At 40.7% G+C, this 20652-nt stretch overlaps 1 protein-coding gene across 6 annotated transcripts in view; it reads right to left on the bottom strand.

Annotated features, from left to right (window-relative positions):
- SPAG16 (sperm associated antigen 16) overlaps positions 1-20652 on the bottom strand; it is a 766854-nt gene that overhangs the window by 82215 nt on the left and 663987 nt on the right. Inside the window, exon 16 of one of the 6 annotated variants that reach the window (XM_045032686.1) lies at positions 2257-2427. The exons of the other annotated variants lie outside the window; for them this stretch is intronic. Coding sequence (XP_044888621.1) covers positions 2276-2427 — 152 coding nt within the window. The 3' untranslated portion in view covers positions 2257-2275. Of the gene's footprint in view, positions 1-2256; positions 2428-20652 lie in introns of those variants that run through there. 6 annotated transcript variants of the gene reach the window in all.

Here is a 20652-nt window from a genome sequence, read left to right as displayed (position 1 = left end):
GCCGTCCCAAGTTTTCACTAATGTGGCTGTACTACTCATTCTAAGCAAGCTGTGCTGCAAACTGCAGTTAAGAAATGTTAATTTAGGATAAAATTCCCCTCTACATTCAACAGTGTGGCTCTCTGTTTTAAAGCCTGCACTCATTCTATGCCTGGGATTCCTAATGACATCTATGGCAGTTTTACATGTGAAACAAGTGTACCATATGCAATAGAGATTCACGGAGGATAATGTTGTCCTTAATTGTGGCTTGTTTGGCATTTGTGCTTTTCTATTGAAAGATTTCGGGTGGTGCACATGACCTTATATGGCAGTGAACTATACAGCCATATATACTCAAGACAGAACCTACCTTAGAAGTCAGTTGCTGGTTTGTTTTAGCTGTTGCCTGCAGGCTTATGCGATGTGACAGCTAGTAGTTATTACCTCTTTAACAACACAGTATACTAGGGCCACAGTCCTGTAAGCTGATGCATGCATGGTGGACCACTGTGCCCACTGAAGCTCATAAGATATATATCATAGTGGTACCCCTTCTCTACCCAGAGTCCACTCACTGCACTCACTGCACCAGCATACAGGATCCCGATTTAAATAGGGCTAGAGTAAATAGAGAGAGTCTGGAATTTCAGACACACCTATTTCCAGAATATCTCAACTAGCCTCTTTTGTCACATTAACTACTTGTTGCTAGTGGTGACCTAGAAGTCAGTGTAAGTTACTGTGGTGTTTGAGGCATGAAGCTGACCGTGAACCTTAAATTGCTAGCTTTTCTTAAACAGAATATGTCTGAAGTGGCTGTTTGATGGCTAAATTCTTTTTGTATATTTCACTGAGTCAGCCTGTCAGGAAGGCATGAGAAATATAGCAATCGTAAGTCATTCGTTTTTTGTGGTGTCAGTTTAAAATAATGCTTTATCTGGTCCTGTTACTACATTTATAGTAATTAAAACACATTTATCACCGTACATTCACTGCAATATTTGAGACAGGGAAGTCAGTTTTTCCATGGTCTATTGAACATTCTAGTTCTTTGAGTGGCCGGGGACATGACCTATACATGCCTATGATGGTCAGAGAATTCAACGACTATATACTTGTGCTTGTTTTCCATTAAAATTCAATGGACCTAATTAAGCTTGATGAAGGGCAACTGAGAGTCATTTACATCAGTGTAAAGTGGTTGTACTAGGCTCCCAAAGCAGAATGGTAGTATGTTATACTCAGTTTGCAGCAGGGGAAATGACTATACACACTGCAGGACAATGAAGAATAAAGACCATTATGTTTTTTCTGAATACCAAGTTAAGTCCTGATTCTGCCACCCTTACTCCCAGTGAGTGGTATCACACCCTGCTTGGAATTCACCCCTATGAACACACAGGAGCTATGCACCGCTTAAGACCCATCTAAATCCCCTGTGGGTGGGGTGAATTTCATCCAGAATGATGGTGTATCATGTCTAGCAATCTGATAGTGAGGCAGGGTTAGCGATAATTTCTTCTAAGAATCCGAAGGTTTTTAAAATCAGAGAAATGCAGGCATGTTGTCATGCTATGGAGACTCTGCTAGTAAAGGACAAGTTTCAGGGTTTTTCGAAGTGCAGCAGTGAGGCCCAAGGCATTAGAATATTTTTTTATCCCTCTAACCCTGGCTACCGCTCATGATGCAGTCATAGAACCTTGAATGGACACCATTAACTTTAAATCTAGTCAACATAAGCAAATGCTGATTCAAAGTAGTTGAAGGTATTCACCTGCCCAAATTTGTGGCTTTACAATTTTACTGTTTTGAAATGACCACCCCATCCAAATTAATACCTGATGGCCTGCACAGGGGAAACAGTGAAGCTGGCTATGCACACAGCATTGTTCAACGCACAAAGTAAACACACAGAAAACAGGAAAGCTTAAGGTTTTTCTCTACTCTCTCTAAATTATCTTGGCAATTACCTCTAAGAACAGTAGGGGAGAAATGTTCAGAAGAAGTGTGATGTTTAAGTTGACCGTGTCCCTTTAAAATGCTGCCTGCCCAACACAAAGCACATTTATTTATTTATTTTATTTATTTATTCTTTTACAGGCTCTCCATGTTTTTCAATGGAGTTCACCTAGCAGGAAAACTCCTCCAGAGCAGGTGGCATTTTAATGCTTAAAGACTCCATGCTGCTTTCACTTCTTCATGGGTAGTGTCATTTACTCTTTTGCCATTCTAGCCAAGGACATGAGGCTTTCAAACTCTCCTTTCAAACTGCCAGTTTTCCAAATTAGTCATTTCACAGATGAAGAGTAAGTACATCTGACAGGGCTGACATTCTCCTTTTAAGACAGCTGACTGGCATGATAGGAGCGAGAAGATGGGCTGATGCATGGCAACCTTTTGCCCAGGAAAGTGAGATCATCACCTGTGAGTTGTCCCTCTCAGCTCCTGCAGATCACAAGTGAACCAGAAGTGAACCTCTACTGCTCGACTCTGCAATTTGCTGTGTGTTGTGCTAACAGATGGTTATTATTTACTAATTTATCAAAAGTAGCCTTCACAGGGTGATGTACAAGATTATATACAGCAAAGCACAGAAATACTCGGAACATCTAATCTAAAGTAACTAGACGGAAGGAATTTTTAACATTTGACCTTAAGCATATTGAGAGTATAATCTGACTTCGCACACTTGGAGTTAAATGAGAGAAAATGCTATACCAGGAGACTGCAGAGGGCATACATGGTACAACAAGGGAATTATCTGACCTAGAAAATATGGCTTTGCACAGGGACATAAACATTAATCATCTTACACAGATTCGATGGAGCCAAGGAATGAGGAACTTTAAATACAAATAATAAAGGGTTTTTTTTGTTTTGTTTTGTTTTTGCAGGATAATGGGTAGCCACAGTAGGTGTTTGAATAAGGGTCTGATGTAGGAGTTGTAAGACAAAGAAACAAATGAAATGTGCTGTTGCATTCTGAATGGATTGTAAATGGGTAATGGATGAGGCAGATAGACCATTCAGAACCACAAGACTATTATAAGAGTGTGAATGTGAGATTATAGGACTGTGAATCTATATCTGAACTCTTTACCTATGATTTTTAATGGTTACATTATTAATAAAGACCTTATAATGGCTGCTGTACTGTTTTTCTGGAATCACTGGTTGATTCAAGGGGACACCAGTCTTAAAGGTGAAATGAAAGGTTCAAAACAAATAATAATATAATCTAGCGCTTTTCCTCTGTGCATCTCAAAGTGATTTACAAAGCTGTGCATTAGTGTCACAGAGGAGGATATTAAGGGACAGATGTGACTTGTCTGAGGTCCTACAACAACTCAGTGCCTGGGAGTCTACAAGAGGTCAGGGGAAACCAGCAATTGGGAGGGTGGGGAAATGGTCAGTATTACTGAAGACGGGCTTTTGGGAGGTTGTTGGTGGGGGTGAGCATTTGGTATCTTCATCCTTGGTTCTGTAAGGGGGGCATTCTCCTCAGCCCATGCAGTAAATGTGCATGCTGACACTGGAACTGCTTTTACGCAGGAAAAACAAACCGCGACCCTTTCAAAGTCTCTTCAGACAAGCAGGGACAAATATGTGGCTACGAGCAGCTATCATTTTAGGAAGATGGAAGCAACACAGCTGATTTCATGTAGGTGTGGAGGCAGCTGTCTGATCTATTAAGACTGCCAAATTCTGCAGCTTCACAATGTGGGTCTGACAGTATCATATGAGCCTAAGTGTACAATCCTATTACAAAGCCACATTTTTAAAGAGAGGATTTTACAGGAGCAGCTGAGTATGGACATGAATAGTGCTGTGATTGTCAGCAACTGCTCTGTGGGGCCCTTATTGTAAAGACATTGAAACTCTTCTGCCAAAGAACAGAGAGATGGTATATTTTGAAAAGGCAACAGAATGAGCTAGCACTGGGAGTAACATTTGGGTAGGTCAACCACAAACACATGTAGTGAGAACCATCCTCACCAGTGTACAGGAGGGAGACATGTGCTGCCTGCTGGTGTCAAAAGGGAGGAACTGGGTCAACGGAGCCCACTAAATCCATGATGCTGTATTTGAGACCTCCCCCGACCATGTACCTCTATTGGTTTTGGTCTAATCCAATGCTTGTTGAAGTCAATGGAAAAACTCCAATTGGCTTTTGATCAGGACTCAGGTGCACAATTAGGTGAAGGAGAATGAACTGACACCTGGGACCAAGCCTACTTTTCTGATGCCCTTGCCCACTTTTTCTTGGGTCTGCGTCTGCCTCAGCTGTGCGTAAATGCAATGCTCCTTGAATGCACTTGACTGCACCCTATGTTCAGGTGAGCATTCATTCTGGATGCTTTTTGGGTAGCTAACACTGTTCTTTGCCTTCTCGAACCCATGCAACAACTATAAGGAAATTTTTATACAGTTCCACTTATTTCAATGTACTGTTTGGGTCAAATCCTGCTTGCCATATTGATGCAAAATTGCTGCTGAACTTAAGCAAGATATTGACTTACATAAAGAATTAGCCGGGAAAATAAATGAGTGGATGAAAGAAATTTTTTTTTGTAAGATGGAGATGCTAATCTTTGTTACTAGGTTTTCTTGAGGTACAAACTATAGAAATAAAAGGTAAATCTGTACCATGATATCAGCTACTGTAGTAATATTTTAAATTATTCAAGGTCAGATCAGACATTATCTTTTAAAGAGAAAATGTAAATAATAAGAAATATACTAGCTTTATCAACACTTCTGTATACAAAGAAGTGGTTTTCTTTCAAGGTCACTGGCACATACATTTAAAACAATATGATAAAACATGATAAAGAAAATGTGAAATGACTTGGGTTCCTACAGAAGAAGTGCAACATTTGTTTACTTTTGACAGTTTTTAAAAAAGAAAAAGTAATATGTGATATATAGCATGGTAGGATGAGTCAGAACAATGCTGCAGTTTATGCTGTCAGAAACAAACAAGGATGCTGGCAAGATCTCTGGAATTTAAAATGATTTTTTTTAAAAACCATGAATATGGAACCACCTACTACAGTCAGTCAAAAGCACTGCACTCTGCTCTCCTTGTAGAGAGAAAATAAAAACAGAGTTTTAAATACTTTCCTGACAAGGGAACTATAAATAAAATAAAATTTTATTGTAAATACCATTCTTTGATTTAGTGAATTACAAAAACAGTAGCCGCAAAACATAGGTCCCGGACTATCACTGTATTTTAAACTGATGAACAAGATAAATACAATTTTGACATTTAATTTGGCCCTCTCTGCCCATTGCAGCAGAATCATATAAGTTGAATATTAAACAAATCTCATGTTATCTCTTTAAAAGAATTAGACTACGCTGATGCAACATGTTAGTGCAAAATGTAGTGCAAAGTAATAAAGTATATGGCAAATCGAGTTTCAAAGCAACAGTATGAATACGGCGGTAGTTCAACAACATTCTGCCCCAGGTTCATATGTTTTTATGAACACGGACTCTAGAGCTCTAGGGGAAGAGGAGAAGATGATACTTGGAACTAACTCATCTCTATGGCTCCCAGCAGGCCCAAGCAGACATTCAGTTGGAAACCTGCCTGGACGTTATATCTGGAGGAATAAGCAGAAAATGCTGTTACATGGTTCCAAACTCTCCATCCCTGAAGAAAGACTTTAGGTGCAGCCTCCGTCAGGTACTAGCTGGAAATCCAACACCTCATGGATCTGTGCTGTCAAGAAGTAAGTTAGTTGGTGGAAGGCTCTTCCACCCAGAGGCCCTTACCCTTTGTAAGTGTCTCAAGATCTGTATGGATTTAGGGACACCTGTGAACTTGGGGGTGGAACTACCTGCTAATTCTGGACAGCAGAAATCTCTGCTCCTCCCCCAGTGAGATGATTACAAAGTAGCGTAATGTGGAAATTGGGTATCCTAACTCCTTCCCACGTTTTCCTGTTCAGGAGTAGCCTGTGACCCTTAAGGATTAGTCTGGACTAGGATTTGGAAGTTGTTAGCTAACTCATGTTAGTTAATGTGTAAACCACCTAGCATAGAGAAAACAATGTGCTTTTAATATGTTTTATGTCAGTTGAGATGAACCTAAGTGGGCTTTAACCTGACCAGCTTGGTACATATCAAAGACACTCTGACTTGTCTACACTAGACGGTTAATATGTGTTAGCTAATGCTAGAGTGACCAGAGAGCAAACTGGAGTGAGCTCCTTTTTAAACCCAGGTGCCCTGATTAGCCTGCCCTGATGGGCTGCAGGTGATCTAATCAGCCTGTCTGTCTTAATTGGTTCTAGCAGGTTCCTGATTACTCTAGTGCAGCCCCCGTTCTGGTCACTCAGGGAACAGAAAACAACTTATCCAGTGACCAGTATATTTGCCCTCTACCAGACTCCTGGACCCCACTGGTCTGGGTCTGTCACAGTGCCTAGAACCAAAGTACAGAGACACCCAATAATAACAATTATAATGAAGCATGTCTGGTATGATATTTTTACTTTGTTTTTTCTTAGCTTGCACATAGAAATTATTTGATCACAAGTTAGGGGAAAGAGCAGATCTGTAATCACTTACCAGTGATCGTTTGGGAACAAGCATTATTACAAATTGTGCTGACCTAGTTGATTTTCTGGCTTATGAAAGGATATCCCCCAAATTACACTAAGACACTCTAAATCCTACTTTAATAAAACAGAAGCCTTAAAGAGCAAAGCAATATTCAAAGAAGGTAAATCTTTAAAGGGCTGAGCAATGCTTTTACTCAGCAGGTATTTAACAATGTTAAAGTAACAGCTTCTTATGGAACCACATTTTCTGTGCCATGTACAGTAGTTATGTCTGTGAATGTCAGGAAAGGAAACCCAGCAGGCCAACTTCTAGCACGTTCTCCAGATTTTAGTTTGGCTGGGAAAGACTCAAGAGCTCTCCCACAGCTAGAAGAGCTCCATTACAGAATGTACTTTCAAACAATCGCTGTGCTATTCCACAGCCCGCTGGCTAACAAGAATGACAGCTAGTAAAGGAAAAGATTGAAAAATATATCTAGGACAGTGGTTCTCAACCAGGTTACACATACCTCTGGGGGTATCCAGAGGTCTTCCAGGGGATACATCAACTCATCTAGATATTTGCCTCATTGTACAACAGGCTACATAAAAAACACCAATGAAGTCAGTACAAACTAAAATTTCATACAGATAATGACTTGTTTAGATTGCTTTATATACTATACACTGAAATGTAAGTACAATATTTAAATTCCAATTGATTTATTTTATAATCATATGGTAAAAATGAGAGTCAGCAATTTTCAGTAATAGTGTGCTGCAACACTTCTATATTTTTATGTCTCATTTTGAGTACTGTACTAAGCAAATAGTTTTTAAGTGAGGTGAAACGTGGGGTACGCAAGACAAATCAGACTCCTGAAAGGAGTACAGTAATCTGGAAAGGTTGAGAGCCACTAACCTAGGATAATGAAATACCAAACCATGTTGTGGTCTTATGGGGTAAAATGCCAAAATTATTCATGTACAATAAGTCTTTGAATTAGAAAATGTAGAACAGTAAAAGTATGTCATGATTTCTCTTCAGTGACGGAACCTTCGATCAAGAAACAAAGTTGAAACTCTTTACTGCCATTAGAGGATGGGAGAGGAGGGAAGAAACTGTCAATATAGTGGACCCAGTGTTGCATCATAGAACTCAGTGGGCATCTTAACATTGACTTCAGCGTGATCAGGATTGGCCCCAGTAGGGTTACCCCGATTAACATATTTACTCATTTTTGTGGGAAACTCAGATGACCCTTTCAGTGGCATTTCTGAAATCATCCAATGGACTGCCTAGCACAGGCTGGGACAAAAAACCATTTATTTCATCTGTTTATTGAGATCAACTCAGCTAGTTTCTCTCTGCATTTTGAAAGTTACTCCTTTCATTTCCGTTCCTCACTTTCTAAAGCACGCTCATTGCAGACAGCTGTAGGGCTCCTGCAATCCTCCCTGTTGCTAATGTGAGGCAGTAGGGCTGTGCTTTTTAGCTGTACCAACCAAGCAGGAGCTCTAGAAGGTATTGTAATCAGGGGTGTGTGAATCATGGAATCATAGAATATCAGGGTTGGAAGAGACCTCAGGAGATCATCTAGTCCAACCCCCTGCTCAAAGCAGGACCAATCCCCAACTAAATCATCCCATCCAGAGCTTTGTCAAGCCTGACCTTAAGAAACTCTATGGAAGGAGATTCCACCATCTCCCTAGGTAACCCATTCCAGGGCTCTCTGCTTCACCCCTTAATGGGTTGTAGGATGCACTCAGCCAGAAAATACTGACCAATGTGGAGGCGGCGGGACGATATCTCTGTTAGCAGCTATTACCGTTCACTAGTGCAACTGTGCTCAGTGACCTCTTTGCAAAGGGAAAGGAGAGTTTCCTTGCACTCTTTCTTCCCATTTCCACACGCACAAAAGCCAGGCACATGCTGGTTCTTAGTGCTGACCATAAAAGTATTAGCTCTTCTTTCTTCTCCTCTGAGGAAGGTGTGCAAGCACAGAACCTTCTGTCTCCCATAATGCAACACTGGCTACAGGTCAGCTCTACTGTGGTTTACAGCTACAGCCTGAGTAGGGGGGCACCATAACAGGAGCTCTGGAAGCCCCAACCCCTCTGTTACCCACATTGCCCTGCAGGTCTCCCAAACATCACTCCTGCTTGGGGTGAGCTGTGCATCAAGAGTTTTAGCAGAGACTAGTCCCTGGACTCAGGAGAGCAAAGTTATGACATTTGTGGCCTGCCCTCATGAGGTGGCTGGATCTTGAGTCCATCTCCCTTGCATAGGGACTGCTCACAATCTGGCTCACACTATTGTTGCAGTTCCCAGTCTACTGGATAGTTGCACAGTCTCAGTAGAGTCTTTCAGGCTTGGATATCTTACTTGTTATACAGTTCGAGGAAGAATGTTTGTTTGATAAAGTAAATGCACTATCTAGTGTGAGGATCATTGGAAACATTTTCCTGTATTGCAGCAGGTTACGATGTAGATTGGAGGAATTTACATTACAATGATCTGTCTTATTGTTCTAAAAATGTGCAGCAGGAAACATAATGCAGGAGAACATTTCACTCTCCTGCCCTTGCTTGCTGAGTCTGAGCAACCTATAAAGAGTTATTCTGTGTGAATTCTGAAAGACCAGCTGCTATAATGTGTGCAGCTACTATGTGCTATTGCTAAAAATAAGGCACTATGGAGCATGAAAAAGTGGAAAAATAAAGAGTTATTGACGGAAATCCAGTCCTAAGTGTTCCCTTTTTCTATTTTAAGTTCGTCTGAAAAGATAATTTCCACAAGAACGCAGACATGCTGCCACTTTCTAAGGTTACTGTTAGACTGTATGGTCCAGTGGCCAAGCCATTAGCCTCCCATTTAGGAACCTGGGTTCTAGTCCTGACAATGCCTTGACATGTTGTATGACCTTAGACAAAACACTTCTCTCTCTGTTTCCCATCTCACCCTTTATCTGCCTTGCTTATTTTGATTGTAAGTTCTTCAGGGGAGGAAAACAATCTCATAGCATGTGTATATACAGGGCCTGGATTTCATATCTATGCACTACAGGAATGCCAATCATAATACAAATTCAGATATAAGTACCTGTTTTGCAGTTAGTGTAGCTATCCTACAACAATTTCCACAAGACACGAGCACGGATCGAGAAGTAGCAACAGCCTGGTTAGTAAATTTACAAAAGTTAAGAACATATTAAAGCAGAATAGAAAATATTGTGGGAATCCATATGATAAACATTCATATTTGTATCTGTAGTAATTATATCTTGTTTCTTATCTGCTAATGTAATTTATAATTTATAATTACAAACATATATAATGGAAATCTTGAATATATGTGAAATTTGAAACCTCCCACACCAAGGGTTTGGCTACACTTGCAGGTGTGCAGCGCTGGGAGTTAAAGCTGTCTTCGTACAGCTGTGTAGGGAAAGCGCTGGAGTGTGGCCACACTGACAGCTATCAGCGCTGCAGTGTGGCCACATTTGCAGCAGTGTTGGGAGTGGTGCATTATGGGCAGCTATCCCAGCGTTCAAGTGGCTGCAACGTGCTTTTCAAAAGAGGGGGGTGGGGTGGAGTGTGACAGGGAGCGTGGGGGAGAGAGAGAGACAGTGGATTTTTGGAGCCGACACTGTGTCAGCTCCCTGCCTTGCAAATTCTGACCATTTCCCCGACCCCTCATTCACTCTTAAATGCAAATAGCCTGCAGACCAGATAAGCAGCTGCTCCGACGGACTCCCTTCCCCCCATCCCTCCCGCCGTGCTGTTTCTCTCCTCAAGCAAACACTAGCTGTAGACATTCATCCCCCTGCCTGCCTCATTCACAGCAAACAGGAGCTGTGTTTGTTTTTTAGATAAGCAGCTCCGGGAGCCCCGAGTTCACAACAAAACAAAGAGAGGCATCATAACAAAACAAAGAGAGTTCTTTAGTAAAAAGCATTATGGGAAAATTCCGGAGGTCAGTTACAGCATAGTAAGATTAATCACTGTTTACACTGGCACTCCAGTGCTGCAGCACCAGTGCTGCAGTCGTTATTCCCCAGGCAGACGTGGCGTACAGCCAGCGCTGTAGCCAGGGAGATATAGCGCTGTATGTGCCTTGCAAGTGTGGACGGTGAGTGAGTTGCAGCGCTGTAAAGCCACCACCAGCGCTGCAACTCTCCAGTGTAGCCAAGCCTCAACTCCCTTCCTTCAACCAGAGTAGGGTGCATGCCTTGGGCTTTCCTATACCACAGCAATCCCTGGTTGCCACAATGGCCCCTTGGGAGCTTGCAGAAGTTAGAGCAGTCTTAAGGCTGCTCTAACTTGCACCAGGGGCCTGGCTGGTGCACAGTGGCCTTGGAGGAAAAGAAAACTTAAAACCATCTTTGCACCCCACCCTTCTTGAGCTGTGCAGTGCTCTTTTTGGCTGCAGTCCCAGGATTGGAGCTAATAAATTTTCATGTATCCTCTTTGGAAAGTGCTTCTTAAAACGTAAACTAATGTATAGTTTTAAAGGGTTGGCTCCCCTGTCCCACCCCAAAAATGAATACATAAAGAAGAGTTCATTGATGGTGCCCTGAAGTCCTGGAACAAAAAAGCAAAATAAAATGAAATACAAATAAAATAAAAGCATAAATCCTACATTTTAGAGTAAGCCTGGAATATAGCTTGAACAAAAATGATTGTCCTTCTAGCCCCCATTAAAGTCAAGGATAAAGCCATCATTATGGCCAGTAAGAGCAGGATTGGGCCCTATATTGCAACATAATACTTGGCACAGTATGTACTGTGTAGGCATAAAAATCATCATTTCACTACCATCGACCATTTGAATGTGGTGGGCTGCATTTAATTTTCATATTACTTGTAATAAAATCAAAAGTACCATAACAAACATGTTCATTGTGTAGCTGCTTACATAAGGAATGCCAGGTTAAAATGGAAGCTTTAAACATTGTTTTGTAGTCTGAAAATACCTATTTGAACATTTTTTTAAAAGCAGGAAGATATAGGAAGCAGGAAATCATAGCAAATATCCATCTCTGTACCAGTTAGCTGCTGGCGGCATTGCTCTTCCAAACTTCTCCTGTCATTATGAAAGCCTGTTGATGCTTTGATACGTGAATTTCACAAAATATTTGAGAGTCAAAAGTTGAATATAATTTGAACTAAAGAATATGGTCACTGAAATATTAAATCTTCGTCTGCCCTATTGTAGATGACGTTTTAATAATATCAGTGATCATATTCTTTAGTTCAAGTTATATTCAGCTTTTGATTCTCAAATTCTTTATGAAAAAGATTCCAACTCTTCATGGTAAACAGAACGTTCTCTCAGCAAAAATGTTCAATACCTACCAGAATATCTTCTGTCAGATGGTAAAGCAACCACATTATGCTCTAGCTTCTTGTTGATGGGAATATGTAATCCATAGTTTCATATTGCTAGTGAGGGGTTTTTCCTCAGCTCATTATTATGCAGAATGTCAAAGAAAACATTAGTACAACTCTGTAGAGCACAAAAGGAACTGTACTACCATAAGCAGTAGCTTCTTTTCAATAGTATACTTGAAATACAGCTGAGTGGATGAAAGAAAGGTCACTTACTAGTGGTCCTTTGGGAGGACCACACCACTCCTCATATCCCTCACCTCTATACTGCAGCACTTCATGGATCCTCTAGAAAAGAAGAGCCCCTCATAGCAACCAAGATTCAGGGTTGATCCTATAAGCCATGTGGCTTGCCACCCACCCCCTTTCCTTCTGTTAAACCCCATTGCACAGAACAGAACTCTGAGGAAAAGGGGAGGTGAACAAGAAGCATGAACATGCCGGGGTAACAATGCAAGAACTACTGTGACTAGTAAGAAACCCCTCTCTTTCTTCTTCAAGGTGGCTTCTGCATATCCTCATTTGTGCAAGTCTAGGTAGCAGCAGCACCCAACAGCTGGGGCAGGCTGATTAAACAAAGTTTAGAGAACTGCTCTCTCAAAGCAAATATCAGAGATAGATGTCAGTAGATTCCATGACTGGATGTGGCAATGAGGGAGGTGACTGAGGAGGCAGAAGAGTGAATTAAAGGATTGGGCTTCTCAGCTTTGGTGGTCCCCTGACCACTAAAAGTTGAGGGAGCTCGCTGCCAATATGGAGATATCAGCCATGGGTTAACAGAAGGAAAACAAGGAAAAAAGTCTGCATCAAAGTGTCCCAGGGAGCCTGAGAGGTCCTTTCTAGTAGAGTCCAAGGGGAAACGTGAACCCACTGAAGGCTCAGCTCCCTTGTCCCAAGAAGTGTCGCAGTCAGCCTCCAAGCCCTTCCTGTGTGAAGCCAAATCCAAACCCGACAGCTTCCAGAGCGCACACTATAAATCAGAAGTCCCTGGTACCTCTCCTGATTTGAAGGAGGACCTCTCCTGGATTCCCACACAGAGAAACTGGCACCATACATAAGATGATGTACCCATACTGATGAACCTGCACCTTCCTCAAACAACAGAAAGCCAGACTGAGTCTTTGGTTTAAGTATCCCTGGTTCCTTGATAACCAAGGAAGCAGGAAAAGAGATCTTCAGTCCACAGAGATTTCTTCTTCCTCTGCAACTGCATCATTTATCCCAATGTGGGGAATAGCCTTTTTTGAGGCACATCAGGTAGTTGGTATGTGCATCAAAAGCCTGGGAAGACAGAGCGGTCATGAAAATAGAGTGCTTAAACCCAGACTTTTTCCCATGGTATTTAGGATCTGCATCAGATGTGAGGTCTCAGAATGGAGCTGGAGCTGGATGTGGAACCTAAACTGTGCAAAGGCACAAAAACTACCTTAAATTGCCTAAAAAGTATTTTAAAAACTCTAAACTGTGACAACTCTAACAAGCAACAAAAAAATGTAGTGTAAAGCCAAGAAAAGGCTCTTTGGACTCAGAGCAAAGGTCTCTAACACCAGGAGCTAGCCATGGAAAGAAAGGACTTAGGACCTTTGCACATTCCATCTCCTGGGATTTACCCCCTGGCACAACTGAGCTTCATATAACCTCGCAGCTGAAAATTCATTGCTGTGAAGGGTATGGCTTTTCTGTCAGGTTCCCTGAAGCTCAGTTGTGCCAGGGGGTAAATCCCAGGAGATGGAATGTGCAAAGGTCATTTTGAAGAAAAAAGAAAGTATCTATCTGTGTTAAATAATGGATCCCCATAACAACACGTGAATGGAAAGTTATCAATTGACACCATCACAGAGGAGAATGGAATGGAAACAATTTTTCAGCGTCTAACACAATTTCCTTTCTATTAAGGTAAAAAGCAAGAAAGCTTATAAAAATATTGTTAAGAAAGATTAGTTTGGGGCTTTAAAATACACTTTGGCTTAAATAACGCAAAAAATTGTTACCAGAAGGTTTTAAGGAACACATCTGTATTTATGCTCAAGAGATGGAAATCTGCTGATGTGTCTGTGTTTTATGACTATTTAGTACTTTAGTCATAAATTGGAAGTCACAAATTATTTTTTCGACATTTTGATTTCTGTTGCTTTTCTTAACTTAAAGCCAGGTTTATATTAAAACTTCAGATTTCCTGTTAATATGCTCTAAATCTTAGGAAATGCCAATATTTTCATCATTTTCTTCTTCATTTGCTACAGCATGCTTTTTTCTTTCCTTTTATCTGCGAGCCTCTCATAGCTGTTGGAAAGTAAGCAAATAGCACTGTATGGGGCCAAATCACTCCAGCAATCGTCACGACTCATTATTAGTGGTTCAAAACTCCTACAGGGAATGGGCTGTGTTTTCACAAAAGGTTGGATATTCTTTTTATTTTGCTTTCAGGGAATTGGGAGGAACAAGAAAGCCAAGTGAACTGCACATCACTTATCACAGTTTATGCAAGGGTGTTCCAAATGTCTGGCCCAGACTCTGCCACGATAGACAGAGCCAGTTTAAGACCTTTAATACTCTACTTTCTGCCACTTTTAGCCAACTAACTTATATCTTATCTTCTCTGGGTAAAAAAAGTACAGCAATTTAACCAGTTCAGAATAGGCTTGTCCTATTAATAGACTACAGAAATAACTTTGAGGCTTTAAAGAGTTCTCAGAGTTCTGACCCTGAGTTGACTCTGATGCTAGACTAGTTTAAAGAATATTTAAACTCTGTTGGGCACAGACATACATTAAAGACTAAGGCCAACATAACAGAAACAGTTGGAAAGAACTCTCTTTACACTTACTATTCAGCTACTGATAAGTCTGAGTTTCTTGCCTTTTTTTATTTGTTATCTCTCTGATGCCTTTTTCCAGGTGTCTTTCTCTGTTTTGCTACCTGTCTTGCTGTCCATTTACACCGTAATTGAACAGAACTAAATAAAAGGAGGAAAGAATCTAAATGGAAATACAGTGATGACCTAAAAGAAAAAGGTCAAATGTCTTGAAGTTAATCCTTAGTAATAAAGAACATGATTTCATTTGATAGGAATAATACAATTTATTTTCAAATGAAATGCATTGCCCTTATATATTTCACTCAGCTCAATGGACTGCTACAATACAAATACTTTACAACTAGTAAATCAAAGGTACATTCCATATATCATGGAATGAATGTACATCAGTATATATTAAGCCATTTTATGATCCATTAATATTTTGATGTGATTTTTTTTCATAATTTATATAAAATCAGATTTTTCCCTTGAAATATATTCGTGATTTTGATGTCCATTTAAGATAGGCAGTTTGTTGCATCCTAGATTAATATGCTAAACATGGTACGTTATTTGGAAGACTGCAAACATTTTTGCTTGGTTTGCCCAACTCCAATCCAAATACATTCTAATACCAACAAGTAAACTCTCTTACTCTGCTACTCAGACTGACTTATGACTTAAACTCATACTGCGCTGTCAAAAAAAGTTAAAAAGACAGAGAAAGTTTACTAACCAAAGCCAAAAATGTGCCGCAAACAGATAATGATTGGAAAAGAAGTGAAGTAAGTATAGATCATGAATCTAAACTGCTTGTTACATTAATCTAGCAGACCCACTCCGCTAATTAGAATGCACACTTGAGGCATCTTATTTGACACAGTTGGTGAAAGATTATTTCCTTGCCAGGGCATATTCAATATTCAATTATTTTCCAGTTAATAATTTATCCAGTATAATAGAGAAAACACTGTAAATAACCAACTGTCTCAAGGAACAGCTTTTATATTCACAATAGTTAGACCATGCAAAGAGTCTCAAAGTGGGCTCTCAAATTCATGGCAAGTTGAAAGGAAGGACATTCTGGTTTAACCTTTAGAAATCTGGAATTTTGCAGATTGCCAGCTAAACTGAGGTTATAGACATATCCTCCATATGCACAGCGAATTTTCAAGATTACAGATGTAAGTAATAAATTCAGGTGTTGTGGAAAAACCCAGGCAGACATCGACCTTTCATTATATAGAACTGTCCCCATTAAAAAGTCCACATTCCCCAATAGCTACGACACCACAGTCTTTGACATTCTATGTGCTATTCCGGTTCTTACATCACAGTCATCGCCATAGTAACTGAGCACCTTCCAGTAGTATGTGACTAATGATTCGATGTTTTTCTAAAAGATGTTCTCTAGCTCAACCACAGTTATTCGATTTGAAGAAGGAATTAAGCAAAGACCTATGGCCTGTGTTATGCAGGAGGTCAGACTAGCTGGTCACAATGATTCCTTCTGGCTTTTAAAAAAAAATCAATGGATCCATGACACATTACGGTGTTTTATATCCTAAAAATATGGAAACACCGTGGTATTTTAGTTACAAGGTGTGGTAGCTGTTTGTAAATATTACGCCAAATTCTGTACTGGCCTCACTCCACTCATTTCAATGGAGTTATTCCAGCAAAGTTTCTTAAATCATTGACTTTTTACTGATGACCACTATAATGCTACTCTCCACAGCATATCATCATGGATGTTTCCAAGAGTGACCTCACAATACTAAGCAATTAAGAATGGATGCAAGCAGACCTCTTGGTTTACAGGACTGCTTTTTTCAAGGAATGCTATATAAAACATGGTGTCTTTCGGTATCTAGATAAATGCATTTGAGTACATTCTGCTCTCACTTGCATCTTTAACATCAGTGAGTATGAAGGTAGACTTTGGCTTGTTGTACATTAAAACCTTCATGGGCTGCAAGAGTAGTGATTTCAGAAGTATCTAAACTTTTGCAAATGTAACTGCTCAGTCTTTCTAAGGGTACTCTAGTATTCTAATCTGAGTAGCCCAGCACTGCTAGAGGTCTAACGGAGTGTGCAGCAGGTTTCTGGAGCTCTGGTAATGAACGAGCATTAATTCTGTGCCAGTGTGTGTGCCTGGGTTTACTGCCACAAGACATTCCATTATTATAACACGAATGTTTCTCCTTATGAGAATCCTGTATTCACTTGTCAACCATTGTTAGGCTTACATTCACTTTTCTTGATTTCTCAAAGCAACCAGACTGAAAACTGTCCCATGAGTGGCTCTTGTAATGGAAACAACCACCACAGGAGTTGGATAAGTTAACTCCCTACACACTCTGCTCAGTGAGTTGATATGACCTACCCTTGCCTGATGAAACAGTCTTAGAATAAAACCAGGCCTGGCTATTTCTGAGCTTCATCAAGGTTTGTGCTCTGGTCCTGCTGCTTTCAAAATGGAGGTAATAATTGGAGATATACCAATCTCCTAGAACTGGAAGGAACCTTGAAAGGTCATTGAGTCCAGCCCCCTGCCTTCACTAGCAGGACCAATTTTTGCCCCAGATCCCTAAGTGGCCCCCTCAAGGATTGAACTCACAACCCTGGGTTTAGCAGACCAATGCTCAAACCACTGAGCTATCCCTCCCCGCCACAGGCATCTTGAGAAAAGCATATGTAGGGCCCTACCAAATTCATGGCCATGAAAAATGCATCACAAACTGTGAAATCTGGCCTCCCCCACTAAATCTGGTCTTTTGTGCACTTTTACCCTATACTATACAGATTTCACAGGGGAAACCAGTGTTTCTCAAATTGGGGGTCTTGACCCAAAAGGGAGTTGGGGGGGTCACAAGGTTATTTTAGGGGGATTGCGGTATTGCCACCCTTATTTCTATGCTGCCTTCAGATCTGGGTGGCCAGAGAGCGGTGGCTGTTGGCCAGGAGCCCAGCTCTGAAGGCAGCACCCCGCCAGCAGCAGCACAGAAGTAAGGCTGGCATGGTAAGGTACTGCTACCCTTATTTCTGCGCCGCTGCCTTCAGAGCTGGGTGGCCGGAAAGTGGCAGCTGCTGACTGAGGGCCCAGCTCTGCAGGCAGCAGTGCAGAAGTAAGGGTGGCAATACCATACCATGCCAGCCTTACTTCTGCACTGCTGCTGGTGGCGACTCTGCCTTCAGAGCTGGGCTCCAGGCCAGCAGTCACCGCTCTCCAGCTGCCCAGCTCTGAAGGCAGCACTGCCACCAGCAGCAGCAATGCAGAAGTAAGGGTAGCAGTACCGCAACCCCCCTACAATAACCTTACGACCCACCCCTACTTCTTTTGGGTCACGACCACTACAATTACAACACTGTGAAATTTCAGATTTAAATAGCTGAAATAATTATATTTATTATTTTTAAAATCCTGTGACTGTGAAATTGAGCAAAATGGACTGTGAATTTGGTAGGGCCCTAATCATATGGTATGGATGCCCACTTCTGAGTGCACTGTCAATGTGAACTGGTATAAAGGGTTCATATTCACACACATGTATGTACAGGTGTATATATATATACACACACACAGACACAGTCACACACACACACACACACACACACACACTCTCATCCTCCTGCATTACAAAATAACCTATTCCTATACCTCTAGCTGGAAAAAGCCCTATCACTGCTTTACGAACTGAGGGTGACAGGAAAAAAAAAACACCTCATATTTTATTCTCTGATCATTCCAAATTGAAGACTGACAAGCACTAACAACATTCTGGATTCCAAGTGAGTTCTTTGACTCCTATTCCTTCCCACTCTTTCCATTACAATCTCCAGAAATTAATAATTTAGTCTAGTAATACCATAGGCCACACTAGGGTTATCTTCTGAATAAAACAGTTACTAGCACTACCCACACTTAAGTTGCCAGAAGGTAGTTGGGCTTCTGAGATGCAGTGCCAAGCAAATAACTAACTAGTCTCAAGTAATTGTAATAACTGGAATTGATCAAAACAGGCTGCAGCTTTATCTACCAGTATTAGCTAAGTTTAGGTGTTTTCTTTTCACTTGATCTGTTGATTTGCATTGGATTTTATGTCTACAGGCAAGAAAAGCACAGAAAGCCTCATTTACAGGATCCCTGAATAACAATCTACCAATGCTTTTATAGTTCACTGAAACTCCTAAGATTACTATCTGCTCTGGCTACTTGGTTATACTGTGTTTAATCAAAACAGCTTATAGAGACAGCAGCTCAGCCTCTAATGTATGATCTTATATGAAGGTCTAAGGTCTTTGACATAAAAGTCAAACTCATGCTAGCCATGAGTCATCACAATGGCTAATGCTGAGAGAGAAGACAAGCATTTAAAAAAGCTGAGCCAAATTTAGCATCATAAGTATTTGCCAACCACTTGCTGTAATGGATTTGCCCCTGCTTACGCCAGGCTTTCTTTTTTTGGGGGTGGGAGGGGAATGGAGCTCTAGCTCTGGTCAGGCATTGGGTCTTTGTCCAGCTATAGGTAAAAAGAAACAGCTGGTGAAAGAAAAAAGTAAAGAGGGGAAAGAAAGAAAATATTTCACTGCCTCAGAGCACCCCAGAAAGATGCTCCATATATTACCATATATATATATATATATATCCCTAGGAATTGTGGTTGAAATGATTTAATAAAAAAAAAATAACCAGCCCTCTTTGCATCTATTAGAATGCAACACTATGACTGTTGCTTTTTTTTTTCAAAGGAGGCCAGGACGGAATGACACTGAAGGATTTAATTCTCAGGCGCAAAGGAGTAGTGTCCTGCAAGCCAATGAAATCTGCTTAGCATGGCTTGTACTGAACACAGCCTGCAGATTCTTCTCTTCTGAAGTCCCGTTCCTTGGTGTTTACAAGAATTAAAATCCCCACTTTAACAAGACGGCTTGGAATACAGAAAGGCTTAGTAGATATAACTGTAAACCCCGGGTGTGACATTAACACCAGAAACATGCACAAAATGCATTTAGACTTAAAGTGGCTTTAAAAAAAATGATTGGGTAGAGAGGAATCTGACATCTCAGACACATAGGTATCTGAAACAGGAGCACAGAGTAGCTAGAGAGAGTCTGTTATATGCCTCCAGATTCTCAAACGCGTTACATTAATTTTGCCACTTATTTCCATTATTCTTTTCCTGCTTATTCCCAGGGCCAATTTAAATGCAAACAGGAGATTTTAAAAGCTTGAGTTTGATAAGAGACAGCAAGACAAGTGAGGCACAGGACAGAACTGAAATATGACTGTTTAATGTGAGCATATTAATAGAAATAATTGGATTTCTAAAGTCCCAAAATTGCAAGCTTTACCTCTTATTGCCCATTAAATCAACTGATGTCTTGCACTTGCGATTTCAGAAGTCTTCTTTCAAAAAGTGTCATTCTCATTCAGTTTTCAGCCAGGGAAGTTTGTTAAGTTTGATATTAAAATATGTGGCAGTCTCCCATTCTGGGGCATTCTTCAATGTTCTTTAATAAAGACAAAGGGTGAAATCCTGGTCCCAATGAAGTCAATGGCCAAACTCCCACTTACTTCAATGGGCCAGATTTTAGACTCAAGCAAAATTCATAATATTTCATTAGCTTTCGTGTAATCATTATAAAAGAAATTAAAATTATTTATCCTAGGATTTTCAAAAGAGCCTACTGGAGTTGGGATTTTATTAAATTTCAATGGGAGTTTGGTACCTAACTTCTTTGAAAAGCCCACCCTTAATGTTTATTACTGAATTCTGGAGATTAGAAGCTCATCATCTTCTATTCCATACAGATCCAGGGCCACAATTCAGATTCACCCTTCCTTGGTTGTCAGCAGAACACTAAGTACAGCTAGGCTGCTCAAGGGTGAGATTTTCAAAAGATGCTCACCCACTTTGAAAT

The sequence above is a fragment of the Mauremys mutica genome, chromosome 10 (genome assembly GCF_020497125.1).
Source record: "Mauremys mutica isolate MM-2020 ecotype Southern chromosome 10, ASM2049712v1, whole genome shotgun sequence".
In the NCBI taxonomy this organism is placed as follows: domain Eukaryota; kingdom Metazoa; phylum Chordata; order Testudines; family Geoemydidae; genus Mauremys; species Mauremys mutica.
The sequence above is the reverse complement of the archived record's forward strand: the minus strand, read 5'-3'. Positions and strand labels throughout refer to the sequence as shown.